The 16,605-nt window shown below is 37.4% G+C and overlaps 1 protein-coding gene across 1 annotated transcript; it reads left to right on the top strand.

Moving 5' to 3' along the window:
• The first annotated feature begins 9,364 nt into the window (after positions 1–9,364).
• On the top strand, positions 9,365–15,110 carry ptgesl (prostaglandin E synthase 2-like). The gene is made up of 7 exons (XM_056463435.1): positions 9,365–9,699; positions 9,817–10,011; positions 10,096–10,151; positions 11,194–11,346; positions 11,474–11,674; positions 11,751–11,868; positions 14,180–15,110. Exons 1-7 carry the CDS (start codon positions 9,394–9,396, stop codon positions 14,297–14,299), a joined length of 1,149 nt encoding a protein of 382 aa, XP_056319410.1. The 5' UTR covers positions 9,365–9,393; the 3' UTR covers positions 14,300–15,110.
• The last annotated feature ends 1,495 nt before the right edge of the window (positions 15,111–16,605 follow it).

Raw genomic sequence — 16,605 nt, 5'->3', positions numbered from 1 at the left:
CGGCTTAAACCAATGCTAATGTTCTAACAAGCCAACATTGCTTTCCAAAAACAACAGCTAAAGCACTGATGACACCCAGCTTCTTTTCAGAAATAGGTCAAAACTTAATTCACTGACCCAACATAGTGCGTAAACCTCCGATTCTTTTTTTTAAGAGAGAGCTCACATACTTTCCTTTCTTGAGTGCCACAGAAACACCATTCTGTGGCTCAATTTATTACCCTGCTGTATTCTCTGGAGCTCCATTATGATTCCAAGGCGCTTTGACACTCAGAACTTGGCATTTAAAAGTGCTTTCTCCTCATGGCTGAGGCCAAAAGAGAAACTCTATCAAAAGCCCTGTCCAAGTCACAAATGAGTACAGACAGTCACTGGCTGAGATACGCATACATGCTGATCTGATACCAGTCACATCACTGCTGAAAACATACTGATCATGAATAAAACTACGCTGTACCATATGTATTATTGTAAATTATTATTTAGTGTTGTAGATTAAGATTAACTTAAGGTTTTTATAGAGTTATGACTAAAACAGCTTATGCATAGCAGCATTTTTAACTAAAAACAGACTTTTTTTGGTCATTCATTAATATGACAATAGCATTTTGGGGGCCTGAAATTGCATACTTCTGAAAAATATGCCCTTCTCCTCTCTAAATAAAAAAAACACTTTGGTTTTGTTAAAACAGACCATGTCATTTGCATACGATTTATGTGTTAAGACTGTGTTTGTGTGCAGTTTTCTTTTTTTTTTACTATGATATTGTCAACTTCTAGGGTGGCATGCGTAATACAGCATCTTTACATGAAAGTTTTAAAGGGCACCTATGATGAAAATCATCTTTTGTAAGCTGTTTGGACAGAACTGTGTGTAGGTAGTGTGTCCACTGTCATACTGGGGTGATAGAAAGACAATAAATCTCTTCTTTTAAATTTCCTGACGTTAAAATTGGATCCAAATCCCTCCCATTTTGAGGCCCACCGCAACGTGACGCAGGGGTGTGGTTTTCACCTCCCACCGAATTGATTGACAGCCACATATTAACATGTCTCCATAGTCACGCGTATAATCATGTCAACTAGACAGGATGTGCGCAAAGCAACTGGGATTAAAAGATCTGTTCAGCTCTCTATGATCATCAGTCATCATCAGATGTGATCAAGAATGAGTTTTACAAGTTTAAAATGTTTTAAAGCGGTCCATGTTTGTAATTTTGATTTTACTGTCTTTATCACCACAGCCGCATGTTAGTACAATTATAAAAGAAGACACTTCAATCCTGGTTTGTGGACATTAAATCATGTTTATTTTGTAAATTAACATGACAGATATCCACACAGCAGTGGATATTAATGTGTATCCTGTCACATTTGCTGTGCAAAAACAGTGCAAAGTTAAACACGCGTGCTGTGTGTGTTTGTTTGTGTGAACTTTGTAACTACATTTTTTTTCCAGAAGAATCAGAAAGAGCTTTATTGCCAGGTATGTTCACACATATGAGGAATTTGTTTTCGTGACAGAGCTTCTACAGTGCAACAGGATAACAGAGACAGGACAAAAAACAGATAATAAATATATTTATAAAAAAAATTGAAAATTGAAAAATAGTGTGTGTGATTCATCGTAGCAGAAAGGCTTGAATTGAAAAGGCTTGAATTAACTCAACAAATAGATCAAATAATCATCGGGAACGTTCTGTAGTATTTCTCACAAACGTTACGTGAGATGTTTATCTGACCCAGCCGAGGCGAAAATTGAGGCACACTCAGACAGGCACGTGGGAACGGTGGGTGGGGAGAACCAGCATTAAAGGCACAGGCAACAAAAAGCAGCTACATTGTGTTCAGAGCAGAAATTCCAATATTCTGAAAGCTTTAATAAATAATCTGAGGGGTGTTTTGAGCTGAAACTTTACAGACACATTCTGGACACAAAAACGGCTTATCTTGAATCTTGAAAAGGGGTAAAAATAGGAGCCCTTTCAAAAGAGTGCAAAGGAAATACTGTACAAAAAGTATTTAAAAAATGCACTCACATGTCGCACTGCATTTTTTTACATCATGGCCATTAAAGAATATCAGTAGAAATGTGAAACAATTTGCAGCATGTAATAAACCAAACATTTCATTCCCATGATCTAAAACAAAACCCACAGGACCAACAATGACCAATCTATTTCCAAGATGACTCATAAAACTTGAAGCAGTAGTTGCATAGCTCTACTGAAGTGGACCATATAATATGCAATAAAATCGAGCCGGTAACCTATACGCACACTCCCACCTGCAGAAGTGCTGACACATAAAACACCTGCTACTTAGCAAAAGTAGCACATCATCCTTAAACATCTCTTGACCGAAGAGTACCACAGAAAATAAAACAGATAGCATCAACGTCCTACTCATCACGCCAAAAGTACAACTCACAATTAAGCTCAAGACATTCACAACTCCAGACGCCAATATTGATCCACCTGTATAATGACAAGCGACACAACAACAAAAACTAACATGCCTTTCCCAGCATTCCCAGTGAAACATCAGTTAAAGTCCTCACTGGCTCTAATCCAACATGCCTGAAAACAGCTGCACACAGCCAACACTTGGACCAAATGACAACACACTCGCATCAGGTGAATCAGAAGCGAATGACTGCAGTCTCTTACCAGATCGTCCAGGATGGAGACGGGGAAATCAAACATGCACATCTTCACAGGTTGAGCCAGAGCTTTATGCAGGCTGAACAGAGATTTGGGCTCCATCTTACCCGACGGAGAGAGTGCAGGCTGCTGTCCAGGCGCCTGCTTCATATTAGGGGAATGCTGCTCCCCCTTGTCTGCTCTCATTGATACACAACTCCCTCCCTCTCTCGTGCTCTCCCTTTCAGTCGTTCCCTTTCCAGAGTGAGTGCACAGGCAAAAACTACTCGCCTCTCTCTGTATTTCCCTGTGCACAAACAGGAACTTGCTGTCGCTGTCAGTAACACTCTGTCTACTTCTGTCGCCTCAGGAGACGGTAAGAAATCTGAACAACTCGACCTCCTCCTCCTTCTCCTCCTCCTCCTCCTCCTCCAAGGGTTTCCTTTTGCACATAGTCTCTAACAATCTCCTAACCATGTCAACACCCACGCCCCTACAGTACGCGCGACGTAGGTATCCAGGTACATTTCGCTTTAAAATGCAGTATCTCTGCGTAACAGTGCATCTCTCTCTCTCTCTGTATCTTTCCCCCTCCCTTTTAAGCCCCACATTCACTCCATGGATACTGCTAACAGTCCTTTTCCAGCTTGTGAAGATATATAGGAGAGTTTCTTGGATGTTTTTCCCCTTAGAGACCCTCTGTTTGTGTATCTGGATCATGGTTTTGCTGGCGCAACAGAAAAAGTGTGTTTTTGCACGTGTGACCAGTCTGCCCAGTGACCTGTATGCAAGTCTGAATCCTAGAAAAACCCCCACACATACACTCACACACACATAAATGGCCGACATACTCTCAGATCCATTAAAGAGTTGAAAAAAATTGCAATGCCCTAACATTAAATCTAGGTCACACCGCTTTTTCGAGCTGTCCTGTAGTAAAACAGGCTTAATGACAACATCTGAGGCGAGTCAAGGGAGGGATGCACAATGGAAGAATAGTTCCTGTGAGGCCGCCGTACATGCAACAGGATAAACCCGAGTAGCACACAGTTCAATATCATACATGTGATGATTATCTAACAGCAGATATAGTTGAGGAGCGCGGAGAGGTGGAACTCTATTATGAAAGCACAGACTGTGGGAACTGTTTTGAAATGCAGAGGATATCCTACGCAGCCATAGAGCGATGTGGTTGCCATGGAGACAGCAAACGCTCAACCTTTGAAAAGAGATGCCTAGAGGAACTGCAATAAAGCCCACAGAGACGACTGTATTTGCACAAGAGTGCCGTACCTCACTACAGAGACGTGTGCACAAAAGCAGCTTCTGTTGAAAATATGTCTCACATTGAGGCGCTTCAGTTGCGTTCTGTAGGCTGCGCGGCTGTTGAAATTCAAGCAGAATATGCACGAACATGTCTTGCCTACATTCGCTTCATTCCAATCACGTCCAGACATGTGCAAGTTCTTGGGAACATCTTGAACGTTGAAAAAGTACCTCTCACGTGTGTGGGGGCTTCCATGGTTTTAAAGGCTGATACAGTGTCATAGGAAAACATTTTAATCTGTTACAATTAAAAATACTACTAATAGTTATAACAATAATAATAATTTGTTACATTTATATGGCGCTTTTCTAGACACTCAAAGCGCTTTACACATTGGGGGGAATCTACTCATCCACCACCAGTGTGCAACATCCACCTGGATGATGCAACGGCAGTCATATTGCGCCAGACCACACACCAGCTGATTGGTGGAGAGGAGAGTGATGAAGCCAATTATGATATGGGGATGGTTAGGAAGCCATGATAGACAGAGGCCAGTGGGCAAATTTGGCCAGGATGCCCGGGTTGAACCCCTACTCATTTTCAAAGGACATCCTGGGATATTTTTAACGACCACAGAGAGTCAGGACATCAGTTTACCATCTTTTACAAAAAACGACATTGAAATCAATACCTATTCCCTACCCCAAAACCCAATCATAACTGTAAATCATTCCCAAATCAGAGGGGAATAATAGTTGGATAACAATCATAGAAGTGTATAAACCTAACCATAAGCTTAAACTTAACATAAATGGTAAATGTATCTCTTAATTCTGATTGGCTGATTGGAATGTTGTTCCAGGATCAACATAGATGTTAAACCAGGAACATGTCCTACTTGGTGAAATCAGGTTGGCAGGGGTGTTCAAGCAACCCAGCAAGCATTTTTTGTTTTTAAAAGATGTCTAATAGATGTCTCATAGACGTCTAAACATAGTTGTTCTGGCAAAAACAAGGCTAAATTTGGGCTGTCAGTGAAAATCTAATAGACGTCTAATAATAGGTCAAAACTAGACTAGTCATCAAATGAACAGAAATGAATGACTACACATATAAAGTCTGTCTAATCTGTTTATTTGTTTTGGACTATTCTTTGACGTCTATTAGATTTTCACTGACAGCCCAAGTTTAGCCTTGTTTTAGCCAAGCTGTCTAGGTTTAGATGTCTATCAGACGTCTATTAAACACAAAATTGTTTGCTGGGAATGCTCAGATGGAACAAATGGGTAAATGTGTCAAGAGAATCCCCCCAAAACCATTACACCTGTAGCAGCCTAAACCATTGATAGTAGGCAGGAATGATCCATGATTTCTTGTTGTTTGTGCCAAATTCTGATCATCTTTGTCACAGCAAATGTCCAGATTCTTCAGACAACCTTTTCTTTGGTGGTTATTTAAGTCTATGAAAAACAGTTTGGCCATTTTCCTTTGACATCAACAAGACATTTCTACATTTTCTCTTCCTGGACCATTCTCTGTACTCCCTAGAGATGGTCGTAGATCAGCAGTTTCTCAAATACATTGACCTACAGGCATGCCATTATATATTTGTGCTAACAAGCACTGTACAGCACTTAAGATTATACAATTTTTTACGATACAAATCATTCATTCGTTCATTTTCCTTCGGCCTAGTCTCTGATTTATCAGAGGTTGCCACAGAGGAATGAACCGCTAACTATTCCAGCATTTGTTTAACGCACCGGATGCCATTCCAGTCGCAACCCAGTACTGGGAAACACCCATACACTCTCGCATTCACACACAAACTTATACACTACAGCCAATTTAGTTCAGCTGATTCTCTTATAGTGCATGTCTTTGGACTGTGGGGGAAACTGGAGCGCCCGAAGGAAACCCATGCAAACACGGGAGAACATGCAACTGCACACAGAAATGCCAACTGGCTCAGCTGGGACTTGAACCCTTCTTTAATTCAACTTTAAATTAATTTAAAATCAAACACAAACTAAATTCAGTTCTTTCAATGCTACATGTGGTTTTAGCCATCACATTATTATAAGGAATTCTGAATATAAAATATACTACTGTTTAAAAGTTTAGGATAAGTAAGAATTATTTGAATATAAATACATAAATACTTTAATTCAGTCGCAGACCCACCCCCTTTAAAGACCCCTGGCTTTATAAACACTCTCTAACTGAGAAGAACTGTGTTGTAGAATGAGAGTTAATAGAAAGGCAAGGAAGGAAGCACAGATCCTTTCTAAACACAGAGATCCAGCTTAACACAAAGACAGGACGGGGTGGTGTTGGAGAGGAACTGTTGGAGCTGTTCACTTTAATGTTCCACTCGGCCTCAGGACACTGGCAATGGAATCATGGAGAAACTTTACACGTAGATGGGAAACTTCTGTCTCGAAATACATTTTCCAAACGCTTTACTTCAACAACCACATGTACATGCAGGCTGTTTTAGCAGCATGAATGTGGCAATTACTCTGCTGTTGAGAACAGTTCTATATAATTTTAAGAGGTTAGAGTTATGCAAGATAAACCTGTTTATAAGGCACTGCAACAACATTTGTCATTTGAAATAAATGTAACTATTAGGCTTCTAACTGGTAGACCATGAGACTTGTGGTGACATGATACACATCCTATTGCCAAAGAGAACGCCACAAGATTCTACATCCTCTTTATTGTGTAATGACTCATCGATTATAACATGCTGTAAACAACTGTCTGCACATTCTTTAAAGCCTTTGCTGTGTTTATAACACTTGTCAAACAATGCTGGGTTTCCATTTTTCCTGGTGCAGAACATTTTCTTTTTGCTTGTTTCCATATCGGTACAGAACACACACAGCGAGTGAGTGATGGGAACACAAACTCCTTGTTCCGAATCAATTATTTGTTGGTAAAAAGCCTGACAAGACATGTTCAAATTGTTGCTACGACTCCTGCTGGTGACCAACAGGAAACAGCACAGGTCTGGGTTAGATAATAAACAAAGAATCATTTCTCATAATCAACTTGTTGGATGTGGGAGAAATGGGCAGGAATGAAAATATGAGCCGAATTATTAAAGGAAAGAAACCAAGGCAGAATATCTCTAAAAAGTCAAGGCAAAATTTTACCAACAGTGGCAGGACAAACATCAAACCAGCAACATGGTATTGGTCCCCCAAGGTTCATCCGTGCATGAAGGCAACAAAGGTTTCCCATCTGATCTGAGACAATCATTTTAAATTTGAATAATAGTTATGAGAGGAATGTTTCAAGACACAGAGCACTACATTCCTCAGTCCACCATCAGAAGTGCCTACAATGTGCATGTGTGTGTCAGAACTGGAACATGGAGCAATAGAGGAAGGTCACCTCAGATGAGTCCTGCTTTCTTTTTCATCAAATGAATGGCTGTTTACATGGATGGAGTTATGGCTTTAGTATGCAATGTGAGACAAAGACAAGCCATTGGAGTGGCTTGTGATGCTCTGAGCAACCTAGGAAACCCTGGATTTGGAGATTCATTGGGGCGTACGTTTGACACATCCCTTTGCTACCTGATCTCTAAGTGGCCTATTTTGCCATGCTGCACACATTGTTTAGGAGAGCTTAAAAGAACATGACGCCTCCATAATCCCCACATCAACACCTAAATGAAACCAACAATGGCTCCACTTTGCTTGCACCCTAAAAACAACAAAGAAACTTGCTAATATCTAGGTGCCAGATACCAAAACACACCTTAAGGAGTCTTGCAGAGCTCATACCTTGGAAGGTCACAATGGAAGCATCCAGAGGACTAACATCATATTAGGCATATTAGGCAAGTGGTCATAATGTTTTGGCTATATATATATATATATATATATATATATATATATATATATATATATATACATATAAATATATATATACATATAAATTTAAAACACACAGACACACACATATATATAGATGCTGCCACCATCATGTTTCACTGTAATGATGGCATTAGCCTGGTGATGAGCGGTGCCTGGTTTTCTCCAAACGTAACGCCTGGCCTTCACTCCAAAGAGTTCAATTTTAGTCTCATCAGACCAGAGAATTTTGTTTCTTATGGTCTAAGAGTTGGCCTTCAGATGCCTTTTGGCAAATTCCAGGCAGAGAGTGGCTTCCGTCTTGCCACTCTACCATACAGGCCTGATTGGTGGATTGCTGCACAGATGGTTGTCCTTCTGTAAGGTACTCCTCTTTCCACAGAAGAATGCTTGAGCTCAGACAGAGTGACCATCGGGTTATTTATCACCTCCCTGACTAAGGCCCTTCTCCCCCGATCACTCAGCTTAAATAGTCGGCCATCTCTAGGAAAAGTCCTGGTGGTTCCAAACATCTTCCACTTACGGATGATGGAGGCCACTGTGCTCATTGGAACTTTCAGAGCAGTGGAAATTTTTCTGCAACCTTCCCCAGCTTGTGCCTCGAGACAATCCTGTCTCGGAGGTCTACAGACAATTCTTTTAGTGCTGAAACATCTCAAGAATGATCAGTGGAAACAGAATGTACCTGAGCTCAATTTAGAGGTTCATGGCAAAGGCTGTGAATACTTATGTTCATGTGATATTTCAGGTTTTTTTTTTTTTTTTATCTTTTTTTCACATTGTCATTATAGGGTATTGTGTGTAGAATTTTGAGGAAATAAATCAATTTAATCCATTTTGGAATAAGACTGTAACCTAAAAATATGTGGAATAACTGAAGCACCATGAACTTTCCGGATGCACTGTATTAGGCTATTTGAAACTCAAGTATTTTAAGCGGCTGACATAATGAATAGGAATACTTAGATTCTCCTGTAAACAAGTTTTTTTTTTTTTTAATAAAGGTTGTCTTTGTTGGTTTAACACATAATTTACTTTGTTATGCAACTATTCATTACATGCTGTACGTTACTATGAATAAGCTAGTCCATCTGCCAAGGTCAAGTTGAAAAATGGACTGTAAGTTATGTGTTTCAGACCCTCACCAGGTTATAACTTTGACAATAGATGTAAATATTAGTCAGGACACAGCCACAAGAAAATTAAGAGGGAAAGAATACCTCCGTGTCTTTGCTTCAACTGGTAATAATAAGTTGACATACAAGTTCTTTTCCGATGAGTGTGTGAGCGTCACACGATATTTGTTACTTTTCTCCGCGCTGATCACGATTATTTGTAAAGATCGATGAAGAAGATTTTATTTGTATTTCTAAGTTATAAAGCAGTGTATATAAACTCTTGTTTTAAAGTTAACAAATATCTAAATAAGAGTATAAGAAGATTTGAATGCGACTGAGTTGGAGATTTGTTTTTTAACATAATGCGCCCCCTACTGGAAGATAACTTTTCTCTCCTTGGAAACGGCTATTAGCTTGTAGCGCTTGCTCGGCTGTCATTGCGCTTGCCGTAGATTTGTGGGAGTTTATGTAAAATCATGATGGCGGCGGCCTGTGCGAGAACGCTGGGTAAGGTCGGCCGGTTAGTTTTAGACACGCCGACGTGCCGTTTTACAAACACTGCAGCATTCGTGCCGAGAATCTCCATAAGATGCCAAGGAAGAGCTTACGGTACCGGTGGCTCGGGGTTTAGATCCAGATTTTCGCTCGCGGCGCCGGTGCGTGGCAGTGGCAGAGTCCTGGGATGCGCCTTCTTGCTCGGAGGTGGTTTCGGCTTGTACCAGACCATCAAACTCACACTTCAGCATCACCTTGCAGAGAAAGAAGCTGACATAAATATACACGTATGTGCAATATCTGACACTCTTGAAAATTTCTCGTTGACGTGCAGCTGTTGAAGTCCAATATGTGTCATTTTTTTAGTTTGGTGGCTTACCTTGGTTTTTATGAAATTATTTCAGGCACCAGATCTGGACACAGACCTGAAATTGACTCTGTATCAGTATAAGACCTGTCCGTTTTGCAGCAAAGTGCGAGCTTTCCTGGATTATCATCGTCTTCCATATGAAATCGTGGAGGTCAATCCTGTTATGCGGCAGGAGATCAAGTGGTCGACCTACAGAAAAGTCCCCATCCTGATGGTGAACGGGACGGTGGTATGTAGTCTTTCCTGATTATGGATAGTGTAATATATGATACTTCTGCTCACCAAGTCGCTTTCTTGATTGTTTCTTCAACAGCAACTGAATGACTCTTCAGTAATTATTAGTGCTTTGAAGACCTACATTAGCAGCAAGTGAGTATCTTCTGCTTGAATAGTTTTATTCTATTTGTATGGATGTTAATGTTAGACTATTCATAAGATGTGTCCGCATAAAACCAAATTCTAATCTACAGAATATATTGATATGCTTATTGAAATGGAAATTAAGATTAAAACATCATTACAAATTTAGTTTTTTACTTAGAAATTTACATTTTTGCCTGAAAAATGGATAAATCAGTAACTAAGTATAACGGTTTAAAATAACAACGAATTCTTATTTTGTTCTAAATAAGCCTGACGAGACTGAACTTTGTTAACCGTCATCGAATGACCTTTTAATGTGTGTCATCTGTAAATTATTGTAAAGATCTAGGATAGTCATTCTGTTTGCTCGAGTGAATGTTATGCTAATCAGTACAATTCAAATTATTGAATAAAAAAAATTCATATTATTTATTGAGGCTTAAACCTTGTTTTCTCTGAACCATAAACATTTTGTAGTAGCAACACTCTGCTGACTTTGGTGTTTTTTTTTCATCTTTTTTTGCTGTGCTTTTGGCTTGACTTTATTTTTTGAACATTACATTTTATACATTACATTTCTGGCCTAGTCACAATTTGAAGCCAGAATGAAACGGCTACGATATATTTTCTTATAATATTGATATAATATAATAAGAATATAAATATTTTGTCATCATGTACTCACCTTTCACTTGACATAAACATGTTTGAGTTTTTTTTTTTTGAGTTGAACATAAACGAACATATTTAGAAAAATGTTTGTGCATGTATTTGTGCTTCTTCCAATGGAAGTAAGTGGTTACTGGCTATTTTGAACATTTTTCAAAATATCTGCTTTTTTGCTCAACAACAACAACAACAAAAAATCATAAATGATTGGAACCACTTGAGAATAAGTAAATAGTCTTTTTTTTATTTTATTTAGGGGTGAACTATCCCTTTAAGGACTGCATTCATTTTTGTGATAGTTGCTGTGCTACAAAAAAGTTTGTTAGGCAAATGTATGTAAATTTAAATGCAAATTTCAATGTCTGTTTACTCCTCCTAGGGACAAAACGATATCTGAGATTCTTGCTTGTTATCCTGAAATGAAGGCAAAGAACGACAGAGGGAAAGACGTGATAGAGTTTGGCAATAAGTACTGGGTCATGGTGCATGACGCGGATGCTGATCAACTCTATCCTGGAAAAGACAGCAGAAAGTAAAGCAAATCAGTTATGTCTGAGAGTGATTGCATTCTCAACATTTCATTTTTTATTTGCTGTGTCAAACAATAATTTAGCTTTATAAGGCTTCCTCCATGTCTCAATAACATTTTTATATCTCAGAGAAGAGATTAAATGGCGGAAGTGGGCTGATGATTGGCTGGTGCATCTAATTTCCCCAAATGTTTACCGGACACCAACCGAAGCCCTCGCATCCTTTGACTACATAGTACGAGAAGGGAAATTCGGTTCCTTTGAGGGCTTTTTTGCCAAGTATTTTGGAGCTGCTGCCATGTGGATCATCTCAAAGAGATTAAAAAATAAGTATGCTCCTGTTGGCAGTGTATAAATAATATGTAAAAACGTTTTGATATTAAAGTTGAATCTGCTCGTTCTACAGGCACAATCTGCAAGCTGATGTAAGACAGGATCTTTACAAGGCTGTCAATGACTGGGTGGCAGCCATTGGAAAAAACAAGCAATTCATGGGAGGTGATGAACCCAACCTTGCAGATCTGGTATGTGTTTTTCTGCCAGACAGAAACTATATTAATAGAAATGCACTTTATTTCTATAAACTTGGGTCTGTGGAATCTCTTTCCGCCACAAAATGGAACTTTTTACCTCAGAATTCAGAATTTTTCCTCAAAATTGTATTGTACTAACTCAAAATCCTTTTATCTCAGAATTGTGAAATGTAAGTTTGAAATTGTGAGTTACTGATTTAGAATTGCTTGCAATTTTAAAAGGTTGCAGCTGTGAGTTAAGTCAACTCATTCTGACTTTATATCTCGCAATTCTGAGAAATAAAGTCGCAATTCTGACTTTACTCGCAATTGTGAGATAAAATTTGGAGTTTTATCTCAAAATTCTGACTTAATAACTTGCAACTTTATTTTTTCAGATTGCGAGATACAAAGTCAGCCATAACTCGGAATTGAGCTTTTTTATTTCAAATCCTGACTTCATAACTTACAATTGCGACTTATCTCAGAATTGTGGGTTTATCTTGCAATTATGAGAAAAAATGTCGGAATTCTGAGAAAAACAGTTGCAATCGTCTTCAGTCTTCTTTTTCATTTATTGGCAGAAATGGAAATTGGCAGAAATCTGTGAGATTAATTTTTTTTCTTATTGTCACCAAGGCTGCACTTATTTATTTAAAAATAGTTCTGTGTATTAAAAAATATTAAGAAACTTTGTGAAAAAGTTTAAGAAATTAAGGCCAATCCCATTTTTGTTCCCCGCCCTACACCTCCCTCTTAGCCCTTGAAACAGAGTGTGAAGGGGAAGGGCTTAAAATTTACACCTAAGAAATGGGAAAGCGCTACCTGCACACATCATCAAATGTCATCGGATTTTCTTGCTTCATATGAGATTGATGATCGCGACTGCTGTAGTTATTCCAGTTACTATATTTTTATTATTTATATTAATCTTCAGGAAATCACTGAAGGCATATAACATGTTATCATAATGATATAAGATCGTTACTTTACTTTACACCGTGGCCATATTCATCTATGTAAACACAAAAACACCATTAACATTAGACCAGACACTGTAAACTTCTGACAGGGTATTCGAGTGTCATTGAGTGACAGAATGTTGTGGGACTGCTATACAGGAATTATTATTATGGATTATAGATTTAGCTGAAATTTAGCTGTTTTTATTTTAGTGGGTTTTTTTTTTAAACCATGACATCAAAACATGAACGTGGTTATAAATGTGAATGTATTAAAACATATGCTTGTTTGTTGTAAAAATTTGTAATAATGACAAAAAAATACCAATTTGTGCAGCCATGCTGCCGTTGCAGATAGTGTATTCTGGCAAAATTTCTTACCCCTTGGTTTCAAGTGTGGTGCTAAAAAAAATCATAGTTTCAAGGGTTATCTAGCCCTTCCCCTCAGCCCTACACCCTCAAACTAAAGAAAATTGGGGTAAGGGGAAGGGCTAAGGGATAGAATTGGGATTGGAAATTTACTCACCCTCTGGCCGTTCAAGTTTAAGGTAACTTTATTTCTACTGTAGGACATTTAAGGTAGATTTTGGGCTGAAACCACTCTCATTGATTTAAATGCTGTGGGGTAAAAATAAAGTTGTAATTAAGGTTCAGTTTTTTTGCACAGACAGATGGATTCACTTTATAGGACTTAACTGTGCCGTCAGGAGTCACAGGTATTTTGTTTCAAAGTGACTCTCAAAGTGCCATATAAATCACAATTCCAACTAAAATCTTCTTGAATGTTCTGTTGTGGGTCATCAAATTGACATCAAATTTCCATTTTTGGGTAAACTATCCTATTTTATGGAACCATGCTGAATAAACGTGCTTAATCTGTGGTTGTCTGGAGGAATAGACCCTGTTCACATTTCCGAGTTTCTCAGTAGTGGAAGTCGTCATAGTTGGGAAAACTTACAGCGCAGTGAATGGGAGAGCACAAGAAATAATTTATTTTACAATCTTATTTACTGAAATAATAAAAGAAATATTCCACGATGATGTTAGAAAGACTTTTAGAAAAAGGAAAGAAATGATGGCAGCCAGAGGAGAGAATAACGTCAAATTTACTGTGCTGTCCCATAGACGCTGCATTAGAAACACCACGCACAAGCGGTAATTCGTTTTTCGCATTTGAAGCAAAGATTATATAATACATTCAGAAATGCATATAAATTTTTATACGTTTTGTTTATCGAAATATTAAAAACCTTCAAGGATTTAAGATGCTGATGACTGTTAAACGCGTCATAACAGGCTTGTGAAAAGGGTCCATAGGCTGCTTCTCATACCCTGTTTATTTTTTTATTTCTTCACCACAGGCAGTGTTTGGAGTTCTAAGGGTTATGGAAGGCCTTCAGTCATTTGATGATATGATGGAACACACCAAGGTGAAGAAATGGTACAGCCGAATGCAGAAGGCCACACAACATGTGTCATAAAATCAAAGCTTCTGTCATTGCTGCACCGACCTGAAGCTCTTGATTAACACAGCACAACTTTAAAAAGCATCTAATGGTAGCCTGCTGGTTGTGCTCTAAAGACTTCCTTTCCAGTAATTAAACTGGCTTTCATCTATTCTTGACTCAGACTGTAACCTCAAAGCTAAGAATTTAATTTAAAGATATCAATAAAAAAAAAATAAAAAAAACCTGAAATGGCATTGAACGCTTTTCCTCTGTCATTTAGCTTGACTACGGTGGATTTCTGAATGTCAGAGTTTTCTTTTACTTTGGATGGCAACATGAGCCAGTTTCTATTTAAAGTAAAACATCCTCTTGTGATAGTTGTGAATGAGTTTTACAGGGATAGTTCTTAAACCATTGTTCTTCAAGTGTGTGGATTATTTTGAAGCTAACATCTCAACGAGCACATAATTTGGTCAGTTTCCACAAATTACGGTTAATTGTTTTTGCATATGTTACTCTTGTTCTTTCAGATTTCTGCTTTGCTACAATTGTCATCAAGTGGCATTTAGGTTGCTTACTCAAGCTTACAATTACCTCAGTTTAGATTGCTCTTTCAATCTGAGGTTACAGAGACTTCAAAACATGTTTTTTTTCTGATCGTTCATATTAGATTTCACAGCCTTGGGTTTTTAGATGGTTTCATTTAAAGGTAATCTTAATGAATAATGTGATGGTTGTTATGGACATTCAGCCGGTTCATTTAACCAAGAATATGCATCATCTTTTGATTTGACAAAAATGGTAAATATTTGTCAAAGAAATAAATGTCTAAAGCAGATGGTTATTGGCTTGATTGGTCTGTAACCTGTTTTTTAAATAGTTGAAACAGGATGGATGTTAACTTGGAACATACATGCATACATCAGGCTAATGCAGAACACAAATTGTATATTTAAAAATTGAGTTTAGTTGTTACAAGGTCAGATTAGATTATTACATAATATACATACATATACAATAATATTACATACATATACATACATGCATGCATATATACATACATACATACAGTTGAAGTCAGAATTATTAGCCCCCCTTTGAAATTGTTTTTCATTTTTAAATATTTCCCAAATGATGTTTAACAGATTATGGAAATTTTCACAGTATGTCTGATAATATTTTATTCTTCTGGAGAAAGTCTTATTTGTTTTATTTCGGCTAGAATAAAAGCAGTTTTTAATTTAAGAACCATTTTAAGGTCAAAATTATTAGCCCTTTAAGCTATATATTTTTTCGACTGTCTCCAGAACAGACCATCATTATACAATAACTTGCCTAATTACCCTAACCTGCCTAGTTAACCTAATTAACCTAGTTAAACCTTTAAATGTCATTTTAAGCTGTATAGAAGTGTCTTGAAAAATATCTAGTCAAATATTATTTACTGTCATCATGGCAAAGATAAAATAAATCAGTTATTAGAAATGAGTTATTAAAACTATTATGTTTAGAAATGTGTTGGAAAAAAAATCTCTCTGTTAAACAGAAAAAAATAAACAGGGGGCGAATAAGTCTGACTTCAACTGTCTACATACTCAAAAAAAAAAATTTTTTTCTTGTTCAAACTACTTATTTAAAATAAGCTGAATCAACACAATTCTTGAGATTTCATTGGGACAACTTAATTTTTTTTATGTTCAATCCACATAAATTTGTTAAAAGTGTTAACTTAATCGAGTTATGTTGGGACAACATGAATGAATTGTGTGGAACCAGCATTTTTTACAGTGCCGGGTTCTTACGAGTGCTAGAAATCCTGGAAAATGCTTGATTTTTAATAGTGTTTTCAAGGTTAGAAAAGTTCTTGGATTTTGGACAAAGTGCTTGAACCTGCTTGAATCTAAAATTGCGACCGTTTTGGTTGCATATGCACACAAAATTTTATCTGTGTGAGCTCAAAATATATTTTGGAGCATTTGTGTGATTGCATAAATTGTTGTCATGTGACCAGTTTTCATTGCAAAATGTTCACCTTATGCGCATATTTATGGAGCTAATAATAAACCAAAACAATCTGTATTTGAATTGTATTCAGTTGAATTATAAACTATTGTAATTTAATAAAACTGAATATTATATGCCATTAAAAAATGTTTTGAATTTCTTAACGTGAATTTGAATTTCTTCACTTGTTTATTGAACATCTGAAATTTAAGACAATGGAATTTTTTTAAGTCAGATTTTTAAAGACAATTTCAAACAACAGATTTTTTTGGGTACTGAATTCTGACTGCAGATATTGGGTTTGTAAAAATACAGTTTTAAGTTTTCAAGATGGA

This window comes from Danio aesculapii, chromosome 8, assembly GCF_903798145.1.
Source record: "Danio aesculapii chromosome 8, fDanAes4.1, whole genome shotgun sequence".
Classification (NCBI taxonomy): Eukaryota; Metazoa; Chordata; class Actinopteri; order Cypriniformes; family Danionidae; genus Danio; species Danio aesculapii.
This window is presented reverse-complemented; position numbering and strand designations above follow the sequence as displayed.